The 18,932-nt window shown below is 37.2% G+C and overlaps 1 protein-coding gene across 2 annotated transcripts; it reads right to left on the bottom strand.

The window, feature by feature from the left end:
- Window positions 1–6,743: 6,743 nt before the first annotated feature.
- Window positions 6,744–18,932, bottom strand: cnn3a (calponin 3, acidic a). 2 transcript variants are annotated; one of them, XM_052596352.1, is made up of 7 exons: window positions 18,702–18,932; window positions 9,567–9,688; window positions 9,046–9,112; window positions 8,574–8,711; window positions 8,283–8,399; window positions 7,831–7,977; window positions 6,744–7,746 (listed from the first exon to the last, which is right to left on the bottom strand). In XM_052596352.1, the coding sequence occupies exons 1-7, from the start codon at window positions 18,756–18,758 to the stop codon at window positions 7,405–7,407; spliced, it is 990 nt and encodes a 329-aa protein (XP_052452312.1). In that variant the 5' UTR covers window positions 18,759–18,932; the 3' UTR covers window positions 6,744–7,404. The 2 variants fall into 2 exon arrangements, with proteins under 2 accessions (XP_052452312.1, XP_052452313.1); XM_052596353.1 differs by lacking the exon at window positions 18,702–18,932 and adding an exon at window positions 16,974–17,081.

The raw sequence follows: 18,932 nt of genomic DNA, 5'->3' as shown, positions 1-18,932 counted from the left end.
TTGGTCATTTTTGTTTTTCTCTTTTTTCTGCCATAAGCAGGACATATTTAGATGATCATCTGGAAAAATTTGAGCCATTTTTATTTTTGTCCCAGACAGCTAAAAATAGCTAGGTCAGAACCACACACCACTGCACTCCAACCACATGGCAAACTATTTAATGAAGCACCATCCATCAGTACTCTCCTCTAATCGCCTTTCTTATTATTCAGATATTTTTAGGAAATATTTTTACATTTTTCCCCCCATTCATGAATATGCTGGATAGCAGGTAAAAGGGGTTTCCCACAAATGATCCAAGCTTTGTCAGAGATTAAAGTTTCTTTTAAAAATGGAAAATAATTGTAGCTATATTTGGTGATTTTAAAAAGCCCTAGTTATTTTCCCACACCAGGCCACTTCACAAAAAGACAACTGCAACTTTTAAAGCTACTTTTCAGAAACTTGGATTATAATTTAACCTGATGTTTGGTATATACCTACACACAAAGTTCACATTATATTGACCGAACAAACAGGTGGGCTGTTCAAATGTTGACCCCCTATGGTGAATAAACTAGGGCACTAGAATAGCTTGTTCGTCACATTTGGCAGTTTATTTCCAAAAATGCATGATAAATTCACACCACAGCCTGTGGTCCACACACAGGCAGGTGCCAAACCTTTATGAGGGCAGGAGAAGGTATGATTCAGCATCTGGACAGGTGCCAAGAGGTTACAACACATTATTTTTTACAAATTATAAATAAAAATGCATTTTTTTTCTACTCACCACCAGAGAGCAGTCAATCTACACAGTTCACCCCTAGTGGTGCGATTGTGATTTTGCACAGGAGCAATACAAGCACAGATTTAATAAGAGTTCTCACTTCCCATGTCCAAAGTGAGACGTCTTTAGTAATTACTGTAATCAGATTAATAAAGTACATTTAATTTTAGCATTGACTTTCACAACCCAACATGGTTCCAGATCATTCACTTCCCAAATGCCAAATCCTGTGTAAATGAAATCCATCACCACAGTGACATGATTTTCCTCCATCTGTGTCACACTCCACCCTCCACTTTATCAGGCTCCATGAGGAAAGGATTCCATCCTCCGAGGCTCTTCCTGAGGAAACACAGAGCGGGCTGACTTAACTAACACATACAGGAACAATGAAATAGGCCTGACTTGAGTAAAAGCTGCTTTGAGCTTTATTTTATTAATAGTCTCTGTGCTGCCTGCCAATGTACAATATGCAGTTTCTTGAACTCACACTGCCTGAAGATATTTATGAGTGTCAAATTATCTGGAATCAATTTTGGGGCCTCAGGAGGAAATCATTAGGAGTGGATATGTTGTTGCATAAATCAGGCTCTATTTTAAGTTTCGCCAGCACTTGCATCACTGTGGATAAAATTATATTTCATAATTATATGAAACTAATTGTAAAATACAAATAATAATAATTGAAAAAGATGTAGAAAGTGCTTTTTGCAAAATATGCTTTTCCAAAGCATTTATTTATTTGACATGTAGCCAAATATCTTCGACATTTTAATTAAAGTATTTAAACATTATTTAGTTTATTTATAAACAATTTTTCCTTAAAAGTTAACTTATGTGTATAGTAATCATTAAACTGTGAATTTATATGCAATAATTTTTTTGTATTTTTCACATATTTTTTCTTGTTTTTGTCATATAAAAATAGATATAATAGTGCTATCAAATGATTAATCGTAATTAATCACATCCAAAATAAAAGTTTTTGTTTGCATACTATATGTATATGTACTGTGTTGATGTATTATTTCTATATAAATACAAACACATAAAATATATTACATGTATATACATTTATACATTTACATCATTATATTTGATTCGAGTTATTTATTTTGTTATAGTTTAATATATTGAAAATATTTACATGTATATTCATTTATATTATTATATTTTATTGTAGTTATTTATTTTATTATAGATTAATATATACATAACAAATTTTTCTTACATAAATACATGCGTGTTTTTGTGTACATATATATATATATATATTCAGTACACACTCAAAAATTATTTTGGATGTGATTAATCACAATTAATCATTTAACAGCACTAATATATATATATATATATATATATATATATATATATATATACATACACATAGTACACAACAAAGATAATTTTACCAACTTTAGAGAGAGGCTACAGCAAAACACATCGTGTCATGATGCCAATATGACTGAAATGGAGAAATCAGAGTAGATCCGAGGGGGGATAAAGATTTGCTCTGTCAGACCACTGGCGAAATATCAATCAGGCATCGTATACATATCAGTCGACATATTGACTGACACCAGTGGGATTCTTTACATTTGTTTAGATATTTAAAATTAGATTAAATGTATGTATGGCTATATAAATTCATTACAAACAAATATCATATATATATAACCTTTAGCAAGAACCACTAACTAATCCAAACTAGTTCTGTTCATTCACAACAACCTAAGCAAAAACGTGATTGTTTGACCAGACGAACATTCCTCCCTTAAAGGAAAACAGGCTCAGAGTTACAGACAACCCTCTGTTTGGATCAACTCCACCTCAGTCCTGCAGTCTGAAAAAATACTGATGTGTGTGTGTGTGTGAGAGAGAGAGAGAGAGAAAGAGAGAGAGAGAGAGAGAGAGTATAAGAGCAGTGGTTTATGCATTCATAGCTAGGTTATGTAATGTCCCAGAACCTTTGCATTACTTAGACCAGTGAGGTCTGGGCTCTTCCGCTGAATTCCTCTTTAACAAAGCCATTCAAAATGGCTCATGCAACAGACTGGACTTTATGGCACAATGCCAGCCAGTCACACCAAAAAAAAAAAAAAAGGTACAGTAAGAAGGTCTGTTTTTCTTTCAGTGGATTCACTGCCAAAGTGAGCGCCTATTTCCTTTCTACAACTATGTCTCAGATTTTGTTCACATGTGTGCTACTCTTCCCTCAATGTGCGAAGACATTCCTCTCTGGTTGGCGATTCATCTTTTATGGAAATTGAGAGCATGTCATAATCCCCGGGGCTGTAAATGCCTGTGTTGCTCTTGTTGTAAATCTAAAGTTAATGCATCTGCAAATGTGCTTCCATTGCTTTCATATGACATCCACCAATGCATTACATCTACACTCTTTACGGTTCCTAATAGAACCAAAAACAGTTTTGCAGGCATTAGAGTTCTTTTAAGTTCTACAAAGAATTTTTACAGTCCAGTTCTTTAGAAAAACAAGCTATGTACTGGAATTTTAAAGAACGCAACGACCAATATCCTGATTTAAAATAAAGTCAAGAGTATTTTTAATCTCTAAAGAACCATCTAGGGCTTCAGTGAAAAATACTCAGACATCAACATGAATAAAATCTTCTTTTTTAAATTATTCATTTATTTAGTTAGTTGGTTAGTTAGTAATATTTCCAGTAAAGTGTGTTTAGAAAGTAAATAGCATCAATTTAGATTTCATTTTGAGTTAAATATCTATGGAAGCTTAGTCCTGCTATAAAGTATAATATATTATATTATATATATAAAGTATAAAGTATAAAGCTGCAATTAGCTTTTTTATATTCTGTTCTGAATATATGTTTCTAGAAATATTAAATACTTATTTAGAAATCTTTTATAAATGGGTAATATTTCCCATGTGTGGTTTCCACTGTGTGGCTCCTGATGAACTCTGGGACGATTATAATTCCTGTGCTGTTTTCCGCCTGTAAATAGAACTAGTTAACTAATTGCTTGTAAAACAGAGGAAGTCGTACCTTCTTTTTATAAGCTGACTAAATATGAGAGGGTTCACATCATGCTGGAGAAATGTGGCCTGTATTGTTCAGCTTATGTCATAAAATATGTGGCATTGTTTACAGATAGTCCAGAAACGTGCTCACCTTGCTGTAAATGCGCCTTCGTCTACCTGGGCTTTAGTAAGTTATTTTGGGGCTTTCTGGAGATAACATATAATTCCCAACTCAAATCCAGCTGTTTTAGATTAACAGGAGGTACTATAACAGAAACTCCTTTTAATTAATAAAGTAAACCTTTGGCATTTCAACATACAGCACGGTTTTCCTCCTCTCCGTCGAGAAAAGATCCATTGCTTTTAGAGTTAAGTATCTGGGGGATAAATGGAGATGGCTAGAGGCCGCTTGGTAGCATTTGAAAGGAGAAGAATCTATACTGAACTCCTCGTTCTGAAATTCAGAGGCTCGGAGCGGCCAGGGAAAGTGAGCGTTCTGCTAAAAAAAAAAAAAAATATCCACAGGCATGTGAGGACGTCTCGGATGTCACGGACACATGGTTTCAGCTTGTATGCAGGGAAATTTAAACTGGGAGAGCAGCTATAAACCATCTGTGGTTCTCATTAAAGCCCACTTCTCAATCGTTCACCTACTATAATGATCGTAATAATGCGAAATATAAATCTAAACTGATTCAATGGTTTGGTTGAAAGAAAACTGAGGCACTCCTGTATGGATATAATAAGCATTCCTAAAGCAAACGCAGCCAGATTTTCAGAAAACGGGCAGCTTGTTTAGCTTTTTTTGCTGCTTGAACACATTCCACATTGGGCTGGAGAGACAAACAAACAATCTTCACTCACATACTCTCACCAGGCCTGTTTTCTCTACTGCGAGTAATGAATTAATGGTGATAAGCAGTCACAATTCCTCGGAGCGTGTTTGTCTGTGGATCAGTGTATCTTTGTTCTTCATCCTCTCCCCGCTCTGTTCATTCCAGGCCCGTTGCAGCGAGGCTCAGCCTGAGGAACTGAGCTGATCTGCTAATGAACTCCAGGCTGGTTCAACACATCTTTTACTCTTTATTGTTTTTAGGTCCAGCTTGCCTCTACACAGCTGACCACATTTCTTTTTTGGGAGCTACTTTTATCTCTGTGAAGCATAAGCTCCAGCATAGCTCATATCTTGCATCACTTTTGGTGGCTTCTATCAGAAACTGTATTTTTGCAACACTTGCTATGCTTGAATCATTATTGGTATCATGATTGGCATCTGTATCATTATTGGTAGTTCTGGTAGGTTGCCAGGTTGGTTTGGGTGCCTCCTTTAGTGTAAATCCGTGGTATTTCTGGTTTATTTTAACATCTGCTAGTGAAGAAAAGTACTTGCACAACTTTCGACAACTTCCTGTATGATTTGAGGCATAATTTATGTCTGTAGCACAAACAGTGCAGGAGGAATTACATGCTGAAGTTAAATACTTAGTGTTATGGTTTCTATGAGCATTAATAATAGTGATGTTTGCCTTAGCAAACACCACCAACTACCTTATGATCCTCTCTGAAGTTCTGGCATAGACTGCACAAGGTTTTGGCCCTGGGCCCCTATTCTGGCACCAGGGTGGCACAGTTAGCAGCGTGACGAAGCATACAAAAGCTGCAACACCGGTTGAATTCCCGTCTGCCTTTAAAGGCTTTCAGAGGTTGCTGCGGTAACAGTCTTTTTCGGACCTTCTCTCTAATTGAGTCTTGTGTTTTTGTCCCGGAGCACAAAGCGCTGATTATCCCGCCGTAACAAAGTCGGGAGGGGCAGGGGGCAGCACTGGAGTGAATGCCATTGCTTTCTCATGAAGCCGATTGGCTGTTTGCTCACTGTCCTGTACACATGGGTAGTTTTATGTGGTCCTCCCCTCATATGTGGACCCAATACTTACACAATAGCAGTTCAACCGAGTTCACTGATGCCCAGATTAAGCACTAACATGTTACTTAAATTAGTAGACTCTTGGTTCATCATTTACAACTGCAACCACTGGCGTGACTACGCATTGAAGAGAATTCTTACATATTATTGGCCTTCAAATCACTATGGAAACCAAATGTTTTGACCCAGAAAGCAACATGAAACTCTAACATGTTATTTGCTGCTCTCTCCTCTTCTGCTCTCGGTTCAAGTCTACAGCCTCAACCCAACTTAAACTGGTCCAATACGTCTGGAACGTTCCATCACAACTTTACCATTCCGTCACGTTTTGGTTGACACTGCGGCCAGTAAGAATGCAGAAAGGTCATGGCATGGGAAGCGTAATTCAATTCAGTGGTGTGCAACTCGTTCCAAATCCCTCCGTGGACATCAGCCGAGCTGTAAAGTCATCAAGTTCATTTCATTGACTTAATTGAAGGTTTAGGATGAAAAGATGCAGAGTATGATTTTTTTATTTTTTTTATTTCCCAGGACACAAACAAGGTGCTTTTCAGTAACTCATTTAAAAACCCATACATATGCACAAAATGCAATCGTTCTATGAACTGGTGCTTGAACACTGACTTGCTCTACTTTAGATTCTGGTTTTCGCTGCTTTTTGTGGTTATATAACTGTTTCCAGAAACTCTGGGCTATCGACACGAGGAGCAGCTTCCAAACGCCTCTGAGGGTAGCCTCAAAAACACATGATTTATGGCTGCGTTGTGATACTTGGGCAGAGCCAGCGCACATCTAAGGCCCTGTGCCACTTCAATTCACCCTCATAAAAGATATAAGAGCAAAAAACCAAATAACAAAATCAGAGCCATTGCCGAAACCACACCTCACCAGGACAACAGCAGAGAACCAGTCTGACTACAAGGAAAAAGGAGAAAATGTTTTATTCAATCTTAATAAAACTGAAATCAGTTAGAATTTATAGATAACCGAGCAGCTATATTTAAATTTAAAGGCAATAATGGTCAAAATAATAGTAGACAATCAATACGTTATTTATAAGAATTAAGAATTTATTCATAAGAGAACCACATGACAGAAGATTTATAATGAAAAGCAGGACAATAAATATAATGGGAAAGATTTTCCAACATTATGGCACAAAAAACTAAGCAATAGGGGATTTTTTTTTTTTGGTCGTCCAGTCAGCTAATCTTTAAAACGCTAACATTTGTAAGCTTGTAACAATACCAGGCATTTGGAGTTCTAAACAGAATGACTCCAAATGGAATGACTTAGGAAGGAATGTCTTCAGGAAGGCTTTCAGTATATAGCAGTTGGAGCAGAGCGGGATTTTAATGGCGGATGAGCTTTAAAACTAGCGATAACGTTTAGCCTCGAGATGCAAGGCCAAAATAAACTCAAAACACAAGGCGTATGGTGTAAAACAAAGAATCGTACTGCAAAACTAGAAAATTCTCTTTACAGTTCTCCGTACTTCATAAAAAACACTTTATAAAAGAAACTATAAAAGATCATTTTCACCATTGTTAAGATGGCAGATTTGAGATATCACCACTCACGATTGTTTACCCAAACACATGCGCTGGGAGGGAAGGGGTAACTGTGAGAAGCAAAAGGCATAGCAAAAGACTTGCTCTGTTGATATACATCATGTTAATACTGCTTTGACTAACAGCGCAGCAGCGTTCTCTAGTAGTCGATGCCCTGGTCGTTGTAGTGCCCTCTGTACTCATCGTGGTATTCACCCTGGTACTCTTCCTCTTGATATTCTGCCTGATAGTCACTATCACTGATTTCGGAGCCATTCGTCCCGGTGCCTTGGCTTCCGTTGGCATGAATCATGGGCTCTGTAGGGGTTGCGCAATACTTGGGGTCGTAAACTTGCCGTCCCAAGCCGTACACGCTCATGCCCTTCTGAGAGGCTACCTTATTGGTTCCCATTTGCAATGAGATGGTGGAGTTGTCCACTGGTTGCAGAGCTGCCTTCTGGTCATAGATATCTCTCCTAGTTCCTGGGGCAGACATGCCAGCCTGGAGACAGACACATGGTAAATGTGTCATTTTTGATCATTTTTGTTTGATATATTGTTGATACATGTCTGCGTTTTGGTATACCTGGCTAGCTCCTTTGTTGGTGCCCATTTGCAGACTGATGGTGGTCTGGTCATAGGGTTTCTCTGTCTGTGTCTTGGGGTCGTAAAGATGTCTCCTAGTCCCATAGGCGGTCATACCAGCCTGGCTTGCGCATTTGTTGGTTCCCATCTGAAACAAAAGTCAGAAACACTTGGGTTAAAACACCCCTGTAGATGATTCACCTTGAATTTTCTCCAAACAATCCAAGCCTGCAGTCAACCTTTATCTTTAGAAAACCTTCCCAGAGGCATGTCTGCACTGATCTTGATTGAGTCGCTATTTTTAATCTGGAGGTTCAAACCTCATAATGAATGATCCTTTGAGTGCCATTCTGGTAAAAGGATTAACTGAATGACCAGTTCTCAATAATTAGGCTTCCTTTAAACCCACTCATGCAGAAACATTCAACAAGTTCCAGAAATAGTGTCTATAACCTGAAGTCCGATGACACACTGGCCAGCCTTCATCTTCTCTTCATCAAACTGTCTATGCTGCTTGTCTGCATATTTCACACCAACGTCAAAGTTTGTTTCCATGCCTTTGGTCTTTGCCTGTTGAAAAAGAAATAAACATTTTATAGTTGCAAAATTTAGGCTGTCAATATTTTATTTTATTTTATGGAACCTATTTATATTTACTCAAGGAAACCCTTTATTTTTAATATTTCTTTAAATCACACAAAATATTCAATGTAAGACACAGGTTGAGCAGAACTGAGAACGTACCATACTGGCCAGAGCGAGAAGTGTGGTCTGGACTTGCGTCATGTTCCCATTTTCAAAGAGGTCATTGGCTTCAAAGATGTCATTGGGCTTCAGCCCGTAGGCCAGAATGGCTTTGATGAAATTCCCAAGGTTCTCTAGCTGAGGGTACAATGGTTACATTAAGGGTATGTTTCTCCATAACATCATTGGTTACCTCATTTTCAGATAAAAGAGTTAGTTTTGGTTGATGAGTCAAAGAGTGCATTAATGGGTCCATTTATTCTTACAGCAAGTAAAGAGTTCTGATACTAGAGCTTATATACACTAAATATGTTTCTGCAGTTGTTAGCAGCTTCTGCCTGTCTTAGTATTTGCCAACAATGTGATTTCGTATGCTGTATTGTAAGTCACTTTGAAAGGAAAGTGATTCTTACTTCTCAAACGGGCTAATCTGGATGAAAACAAAGACCGTAGGAGACTCTGAGATATTTACCTTATGCCAGTTTAACTGTGAATGGTTTATTTTCTTTATTGATCCAGGCTGAAGCTTGTTTATCAATCTGAAAAGAATAAAAACAACGAATGATTTCAATTTATTTCTTTTTGCAAGCATCTTCAATGGGCACAATAGAGGTGTAAAGTAAGTAATTTCGATTCTACCAGCGTCACCCAATGGAATTGGCAAAATAATGATTGTTTTCATACTGGTCACCCAAACAGACAGTCTCAGCCCAAATGTATGCCATTGGTATGCCATTTCATTATGTCTGGCCATTTTCATTATGTAAGGCTTTAATAGTGCCACAAATAGTGCCACAAAAAGTGTTTGGCTGGTCAGACAAGTGTTTTTTTCCATTCTGACCAACTGAAATGTTCCCAGAACTGACCAATAGACCAGCCTGTGAGAAAATCTAAGGCCAGCAAACTAGCTTAGGCTTGTTAAAACTGTTTTTTTGTTTTAAGCAGGGAAGCCTTGCCCGCATGGCCAATTTATGTTTATGTTTACCAACTTACTCGCACAGTATGACGCCATCCTTGAGGCCTTTCTGAAAGTTGTCTCCGATCGGCATTCCAGTCACCTCCTCGATCCAGAAACGAAGCTCTTCCTCCTTCTGTAGGTCATATTTCTGTGCGATCTGTGAGAAGAAACAACCCAATCAGTGAGTCAGCCAACACGCATCAGTCATTTATGAGTCAAACCGGCTCTGCAGGATCACAGATATGTGTCCTGGACAATCTTCCTTTAGATTCTACTGTAATGTGTCAGCATACATGCTTATCTAAACTTTTGTAATGTCAATACACTTTTTGCTTATCCTCACACAGAATATTTAACTAAAAAACTCACCAAAACAATAGTTTGAAACACCTAAAAGATCCGTTTGAATTTTAAATGTTGGATAAGAGCTAATGGAAAATCATCAAATGGAGCCTAATTAAATTGGATTGCCTATAAAAACTCATTTCTGGCTTTGTTTGGCTTTCTCCTTTGTGAATAGAATGGCGTTCAAAGCATGTGAGGCAACACCGACGTGCGATTGTGCATAAAATTCCCACAAAGAGTCACAGCGAGAATCTATTCTGGCCGTTTCGCTCTTTCTCAGGACTTTTCTGACCGTAAATAGCACTGTTGACCAGCTGACATTGAATAATGTGCTCAGAGTGGACAAATACAGTATGACTAACAGCAGATCTTTACAAAATGCCAGAACGAAATGTCAATGTTAAGTCTGTTTATTGTGCAGTAGGTGATGAAGTAATTCTTAGTAAAGTGATTTGAGGCATCAAAGTAAGAGTTAGGTTATTCTAATCTCTAAAATCAAGTATGTGTAATAGTAGATGTCAAACATGCCTCACTGAGCACTTCTTATTAATACAGATTTGTTTTCTTCTTCATGAGTCCTAACTATTACTTTAGCTTCAAGTGTAAGCCTTCAAAAATAGTTTACATATTTTGGGGGGACATTCAAATAATTACATTTAAACACAGCATGTTTAAACTGATTTAAAGTAGCTAACAATACAAGTTCCAGGAAATGGCTTCTATCACTCCATTTCGAGTTCAGGATTCAGGGTCAGACTGTACAAAGACAAAGCTAAATGCGGCTATCATACAGATCATGAGAGAAAGGGACAAAGGGACCTACAGGGAAAAAAGGGTGGGTAAGATATTCTCAGAATGAGGTGTTTAAGACAGAAAATGTCTCTCTTTCCCACCAAAACATGATAAAGGCTTTCCTCATGGCCTTCCGTCTGCTATCTCAAAACATATTTACAGCACAAACACAGTCCTAACCCTTCGAGTTTCCACAGAGATATCTAGCTAGAGTCCTCTTACTGTTTAGCTTATGTTTCAGGTTCTAGGTTAATTGCAATATCTGCTTTTTCTTCTCAGAAGTGGAGGGAAATATTAGCATTCAGAGTTTTGTGGTCTTGTACCACGATAGCTCCATGTTTAGGAGTCACTGTGAAAAATATTTGATCAGCTAACATACAGGTATGTGCTTTATTTGCACTACTGGTCAAAAGTAATGGGTCGGTACGTGTTTTTGTTTTGTTTTTGTTTTTTTAGGGGTATCTTAAGCACACTAAGGCTGCATTATTTGAGCAATCAGTAAAACAGTAATACTGCTAAATATTGCATGTAATAAAATGTTGTACTTGTACAGTAAGTTATGTGTTAACATGTAACTTATTCCTACAATGGTAAAGCAATTTTCACCATCGCTACTTAACGTTTACAGTCTTCAGAGTCACACTATACTTCAGAAATCATTCAAATATGCTGATTTGCTGCTCAAGAAACATTTATTGTTATCATCAGTGTTGAATGATCTATAAAGAGTTCAAAATAAAAGCATTTATTTGAAAAAAAAAAAGTACATTATAAATGTTTTTTCATTCATTTTTGGTCCATTTAATGCATCCTCACTAAATAAAAGTATTAATTTCTTTCAAAAAATCTTACTGAACCCGATTATTATTCAACAAAATAACATTAATATCAAAAAGTAATTTTTAATGTTCAAATTAATTAAAAAAATAACTCCTTAGGGTATGAAAATACTATGGTATTCATAATATTATAATAATAATAATAATATTAAAATCATTTTCTATTCTATTTGTTTTCTTTTTATTTATTTGATAAAAATCCTTGCTACTGTACATGTACTTGCGTATAATTGCTCTTCGATTCTGACTGCTTCCATTGTACTCATTTGTAAGTCGCTTTGGATAAAAGCATAAAATCACACTGGTGTCTCGGCAAATCTATTACCAACATAGTATCTGAGCTATGATGTCCACATACTTTATACAATTGTCTCATTTGTGCCTATTTTTATTCCTCCTAAGGGATTTGAAGATATAGCTCAGGGGCCCTATAAACTTCCATAGAAGGCCTTTCGGCAAGCTGAAGTTCAATCAGATATCCTCCCACACTGCAGCCCAGGAGTCAGAATGTGAGACCACTAGGAAAAAATGGTGTGTGGGGTGTTATGGCAGGTCCCTTGCGCAATTTGAGGTCAGCCGAGATGACTTTTCTCCTATAATGACAGACAAAAAGCTAAACCGTACACAGTCTCTCATCTTTGAAGAACTGCATGACTTTTGGCATGTTCCAAATAGTTCAAAAGAGCACTGGATGATTTCAGACGTAGTGGGAGACAAAGAAGGTTATATCTCTGATATAATGAGCCATTGACTGGGGTGATGTATATTAGACACGGATTGGAAAAAATCAAGACTGACAAAAGAAGGGGAAAGAACAGAAGAACTCCACGGAGAAACTGAGCAAAGATTGGAGAACCATGTGTCTGTCTTGTCTTTCCTTCCAGTCCACTGGGAAACCAGCCAGTGGTAGAAAAAAAAAGAGAGGAAAATGTGGAAAAGTGACCCCTTGATGGAGATGTTAGAAGCATTTGGGGAAGAAGAACATTCTGGAAGGTTGTGGGCTGATCCCGCTAGAGACCGACCTCTAGCTCTCCTCCCCCACTCATAATTCTGAGAGCTTACTGATGACAGCACAAAAGGCAAGCAAACATCAGACTAAAAAAAGGGCAGGGAGTGAAAGGACTCGCGATGCGACGCGATCAATTCGACAAACAGTCCCTGAGAGATCGATGTCAACAGTGGTGACAACGGAGGAGGGGAGGGGTGACCTTTTCACCTTGGGTAAAGACTAAAAAACACACAAATCTACGATCCTCAACACCAAAAAATTCCATTTGTTTACAAACTAAGCTTCTCTATTAGCAAAATAATTAATTTTTCAGAAGTGTGCATAACTTACTGTGGCATCATAATAGTTAACTTAGCAAAAAACAAACTTGGTAAACGAGCAAATGTTCTGACTTCATTTTCTCTGACTAATACAGAGTATTGTGCTGAAATCAGGCATGCCTGTTTAATGGCATGCAAGCAACTAGTCCAGCCAGTATTAGGCAAAATTTAACCATGTGCTCTGGAAATACCCCAGCTACAATGAGGAGAGATTTGCCTGTGAAATCAGCTTGTTTTTCAGATTTGAAAAGGAACTTTTTAAGTCACAAACTGACAGACATTTGTCCTAAAAAAAACATGTTAGCAAGGTTTACATTTCGAAAGTTGTGTAATATTTAGCAACTACATTGCTATGGCATTGCTAGATAAAAGCTAGGTTGTTCTAATGATTGCAATGTGATTTTAGGGTGTTCTGATTGGTTGCTAGGGCATTGCTAGGGCGTTTTGAGTGGCCAATTACTAGCTTCAGTCAAACAAGCCCATCCTCTCTACATTTTTTCCCCCTATTTCTGTATGCCATTTCGAGCGAAGGAACTACTCATCCCATAAACCACCGCGCCTCACTGAATTCGACTGAAGCCCACAGCCACGAACGAGCCTTTTTAGTGACTTCCAAAACTGACGACGGTCGCGCAAACTTTTTCCTCCAGTGAATTCTATTTTATATAGTGAATGTGCAGTAATAGCAGTTCTTTCAGTATTAATCGTGTAAATAAATAGTGTTTTATATAGGTATTGTGTATTGATTTTTATATTTATCATTGTGTATTTTATATATTGTGTGCGTGCTTGAAAGCGGTTAACGATAACGTCACCAATGGTGCAGTGCTTTGTACCTGACTGCAATCACCACTCAGTCGTCAACACATGTCTTTGCCATTACACAAATGTTCAGTAAATGCACAAAAAGGTATGCCTAGGCTAAACATTGTTTTGACAGTCGGTGGCATCATAAAATAATTGATATGACTCATACCGTATGAAGTCTACAGTAGTCTAGCTAAAGTGGATGATAATGCTAACTTACGTTACCAACCTCCCTGCAAAACTCACCAAAACTTTGTAGTTCTAGTCCCTCATGCTGGCCCTTACAAAACCCACAAGCTGACCCTCGGACACGCTACACTCAACTAATATTACATGACCCTATCTAAAGTGGTTTTCACACCTTTGAACACTTTTGTTTTCCTCCTTGAAAAAAGCCATCATGGAAGCCAAGGAGATAATGATTGCACTGATAAGTCTACCGTGCAAAAACGCAACACAAGTTTATTTTTTATTGATGATATTCAGTCTTCACGGACCTTCGCGGGGTTTAACCAGACGGTTACACGAGTTCCACCAATCAGATGCATCACTGTGGGATTGTGGGATTGTTCAGGATTGTGGGTAATGAAGTACTTATCCAAGACATCGTGAATAAAAGGCATTTATCTCAAAACAAGGTTAGTGCCCCATGAACTTTTGGCGTTTATATGAGCAGATACTATGACTTAGTACAGCTGTAGCTGGTTTAAAGTCAACCATGTATGGTTACATTTTTATGGCTTATACCCAAACTGTCAATGCAGAAATTGCATTGAATTTTTACTTCCGGCACCAGCTGTTGACGGGACTGTGATGCTCTATGCTGTGAATAGTCAGATGGTGCAGTCCTTTGTGATTGGTCCAGAGAAATAGAGATCGCTCTCTACAGCCCTGGATTGGTGTAGAGCCGTAACAAATTGAGATTCAAATTCCTGACGAATGGTTTCGGCGATTGCGAGCAGACTCTTTATTTGACATATAATAACTTTAAAACTTTTAGTCAGCTTCACAACTTTGCTGATAGTTTATGTTCACATACAGCAACATGACACAGTGCATGAAAGGCAATAGTCAAAAATGCATAATAGCGACACTTTAAGAAAATATGTGTAATATTCGAACCACAATTATAGGTGATCACTAGGTTGTTCTGAGTGGTTGCTAGGCGGCTACTTACTTGCTTTAGTCAAAAAAGCCCATCCTAACATTGTCGTTTATAATAAAATGTGAGTAATATATGGAACAACAATTCTAAGGTATTTGCTAGGGCGTTGCTAGGGTGTTCTGAGTGGTTGTTAGGTGGCTACATTTTTCATCCAAGCTTTGTTTTTAACTTTTTTATTTTGTTTAAATTGTGTGTAATATTTGTAACCACAATTCTAGGGCATTGTTAGGTGATTGTTAGGGTGCTTTGATTGGTTGCAAAGTAGATGCTATGGTGTTCAGAGTGGTTGCTAGATAACTCAAACATTCAAACTTGATTTTGTGAAGAAAATGCACATAATCTTTGGAACCACAGTTTTTCAGTATTTTTAGGTGGTTGCTAGGTAATAGCTAGGGAGTTCTGATTAGTCACTAAAGTTTTCCACCGAAGTATAAAAATATAATAATGATGACGATTGTTGACTTAATCACCACTCAAAACAACAATGACAGAATGACACATCTTTCACAAAGCTTTTAAATGCATAGTAGTGCAAGTAGTTCAGTTCACAGGCACATTTTGGACAAAAGGCTTTCAAACCTTCAATAGACATTGGTAATCTTTTTAAATAAGTGTTTCAATAAGCCTAGTCTAAGTTTACACTGTTGAAAATCCTGCTGAACAATAGACCCAAAACAATAGCTTCAGGAAGACACGCTTTCCTGTTCCTCCTAAAATGGCAACACAGGGTTAACAACCATGGCCACACTTCACAGAGCCTTAACCAAACCTGGAAAATATTGCTGATCAGCACATTGCAGGGAATGTAACGGCCCCTCACTGGGCCGCCTGCCCATCAGCAGTCACAGTATGGCAGTAAAGTGTTTTTACGCCGAGGATCAACATGGAATGTGGTATTAGAGAGCGACAGATTAAAGCCCTAAGGTTAACCTGGTCAGGTTTTACCCAAAAACCACCGTGACCTCCTTGCTCTGACCTTCGTCCTGTCCCAGGACATGCTGTGGGCCCAGTACTGGCATATTTCCAAGACTGCAACACAGACATGCACGCTAAGATAGATGCAGAATGAGATGCGCATGAGAGCCAAGAATAAAATGAATTAATTCCAGTCTGAAAACGCGTTTCTCATGCCTGAAAGAATCAAGGTGTCTGTTGAACCACATCCAAACATTTCAGGGGGAATTCCTGCATGTCTAACTCCATATTCAAAGTTCTGACAATAGAAAATTTGTGGATGCAACATACAAGAGAAAGTATTTAACTACTAAACAGAGCTACCTAATCCTCAATGGCTTGCAAAAGCTCTCATCCAGGAATCCCTGTCCGTCTCTACCCACTGTCCGGGGAAAACAACATGGCAAAAACAACTGATATGATTAATATAATGCAACACGAATGGCCATTATAAAAATAGGTTGCTAATTGACATCTCTTCCATGTGTAAAAATAAACCAGTCTGAACAATATCTCCACTGTGCTGGACTGGAGCAGAGGATGATGCTTTGGCAACAAGACCATAATGAACGGACCATTGTGTCTGCTATTACATAACCAGAGAGGGTCGTTAATTTGATTGGGAAAAGATCCTTTCCCATTATGTCATTTGTGAGTTTTATTTTAAGGAATAATTCTATTTGACAAGAGATTTGTTGACATTTACAGGCTGATGTACCGATGTTTCTAGATCTCACTGTAAGAGCTTTGACTTCCCACATTTCCAAAGGCAGAAAACAGCTCTCGGCTTTCAGCAGAGTAAGAGTGTTGATGAAACTCAAGGAACGAGACAAACAAGTCCTCGGAAAGCACATGACCTATAAAAAGTCTGAAATTAATACATTTAAGAATGTTCACATAGGCTACTATTGTTTGAAAAGTAGGTATTTCTTGTATGAATATATTATTTTTGCTTCTAAAATTGTATTATTTATCCCTGCACAATATAAAAAGTTTTATTTTCTATTTATATAAGACAAAAGACATATACACACACTACAAGATTTCTCTTTTAAGTAAATGTTGTTCTTTTGAAGTTTCAGTGAATATATCTATATAAATATATATATATATATTTATATATATTTTAAATATTGCTGTTTTACTGTAGTTTGGATCGAATATATACATTCTTGATGAGCATGAGAAAAATCTTCAGAACTCTTACTGACCTCAAACTGTAAGCATGCAAAAAAGCAAACACTTTTCCCGCAGTCTTTCAGTGTCCAGCAGGGTAAAATGGAAAATAAGTCATGGATAAAGAGAGGAAATGGTGTAATGGAACTGGTCCCTAGAACTACACTAGCAAGATCAAATTTGTAGTTTTAGCCACATGCTTTTCATTGTAAAAGCTTAAAGAACCTGTATGACATTCTTTCTGCTGAGGGAAAAAAGTTAATTTGAACTCAATTTGAATGTCAAGCTCCAAAACAAAACAAGAAAGCATCATAAAAGTATCATAGTTCATAAGAGACATTTGTGAATTAATTGTTCTTACGAGATGAATCGGTTCATCCAGTTTATCAAAACAAGTCTGATGAACCAAATTTGATTCAAATCACTAACTTAATGATCAGTTTACCACTCACCAGGGGAGAAAATGATCAGAGAATAACGACTAGTGTTTTGCATCTTTTATAAAGCTTGAATGCTCCAGCTTCTTTTCAACTGCAATAAGCAACCATTATTTCTCCCTTTGTATTACCAGAAGTCACACGTGTTTGAAACAACATGAGTAAATGAATCACATAATTTACATTTCAGTGTGAAATATTTATTGTATGGCATCTGGCTAAAAAAAGTTACATTCATTCATTGAGCTAAATATATCATTATTGCAATACACCCTTTGACAGATCAAAGCCAGTAGTTGAACTCTTCTGAATGAAGCAGGATTATACACATCACAGCTGTTCCGGCACTGTCGTCACTTTTTAGGAATGCTTAAAATTCCAAGATGAAATCCTTACTTCCGAAGGGGTTAGATGAAAGACACAGAAACCTACCAGGATTGTTCAGGCGTAAACAACTGTTTAATTTACCTAAGATTGAATCAAAAATGATGATGTCATGCTTAAGACATCTGTTCTGTATGCATGTATGTTTGTGTGAGGGAGGTCTTTTTAAGTTGATTCATTGGTTTACGTATGTTATTGTATGCAACATCCTGTCTGATCATTTTGACTCATGATTTACTAATCACTAATACTTATCACTGCCAAATTATTAAAGATTAGACATGCTTCATAACGATTCCTTAAAATGACCCTCCTGCTCCTTATAAGAATATTTTATTTAATTTATTAACAACATATTTATTCCAGAAGTAATAAGCTTTCCAGCCTATATGACAGTCATATTAAAATTAGGTCATCTCTAAACTCTGGACAATCAAAGATCTATTGAGGATTTGATTTAATTTATTATTTTTTTGTTGTTGTTTGTTCATGATTACTCTAACACAACCATACGAAATCAGAAACGTATCTAGGGATGATAACTTGCAGTTAGAGCAATTTTCCATTTAATAAATTCAATACTAAACAAAAGACAACATAAATCATAATTAACTTTTATTATTATTATTAGCTTTTTTATTAATGTGCTTTTAATTCAAATTCACTTGAATTCAACCTCCAATTATAATTGTGTCGTGCCTATTAAAGTTTTCAAGTATTAAATAATATCACGTAGATAAAAAAAAAAACATTTAAACTAAACCAATGCCAAACTAACATTTGTAGGGAATAATGCAAAATAAACTAGCCTACTTTTGAAAAGCACAGTAATATCCATAACTGTTTCTATAATGCAAACCAAAACTCAGAGATGTTCTATTCTAAACCATACATACTAAAAATGTAAGAATATTTAAAACAAAGAAATAAAGTTCAGTTTACCTTGTTTTTCACCTCCGCGGATAATCCGTAGGCTGGTCCCTTGTTAAACTGCGTCATGATTCACTTTTGTAATTTTTTTCTTAAAGTCACTGTACTGACCAACAGGGAACGAGAGAAGTAAAGTCCTAAAGCTGCAGTAAGATCACAGTAATTTACAGAAGATTCGGCGCTCCGCGTGCTTGAATAATCCGCGCTCAGTGAGTTTCTTCCACAACAGCGACTCGCGCAAAA

The sequence above is a fragment of the Carassius gibelio genome, chromosome B24 (genome assembly GCF_023724105.1).
Source record: "Carassius gibelio isolate Cgi1373 ecotype wild population from Czech Republic chromosome B24, carGib1.2-hapl.c, whole genome shotgun sequence".
NCBI classification, from domain to species: domain Eukaryota; kingdom Metazoa; phylum Chordata; class Actinopteri; order Cypriniformes; family Cyprinidae; genus Carassius; species Carassius gibelio.
This window is presented reverse-complemented; position numbering and strand designations above follow the sequence as displayed.

Coding starts and splice junctions, on each gene's coding strand:
- cnn3a (XM_052596352.1), bottom strand. CDS start 18,758: ATGACGCAGTTTAACAAGGGACCAGCCTACGGATTATCCGCGGAGGTG. Junction 9,113..9,566: donor GATGGCGTCATACTGTGCGA/GTAAGTTGGTAA, acceptor TATTCTTTTCAG/ATTGATAAACAAGCTTCAGC. Junction 8,400..8,573: donor TTCTCGCTCTGGCCAGTATG/GTACGTTCTCAG, acceptor CTTTTTCAACAG/GCAAAGACCAAAGGCATGGA.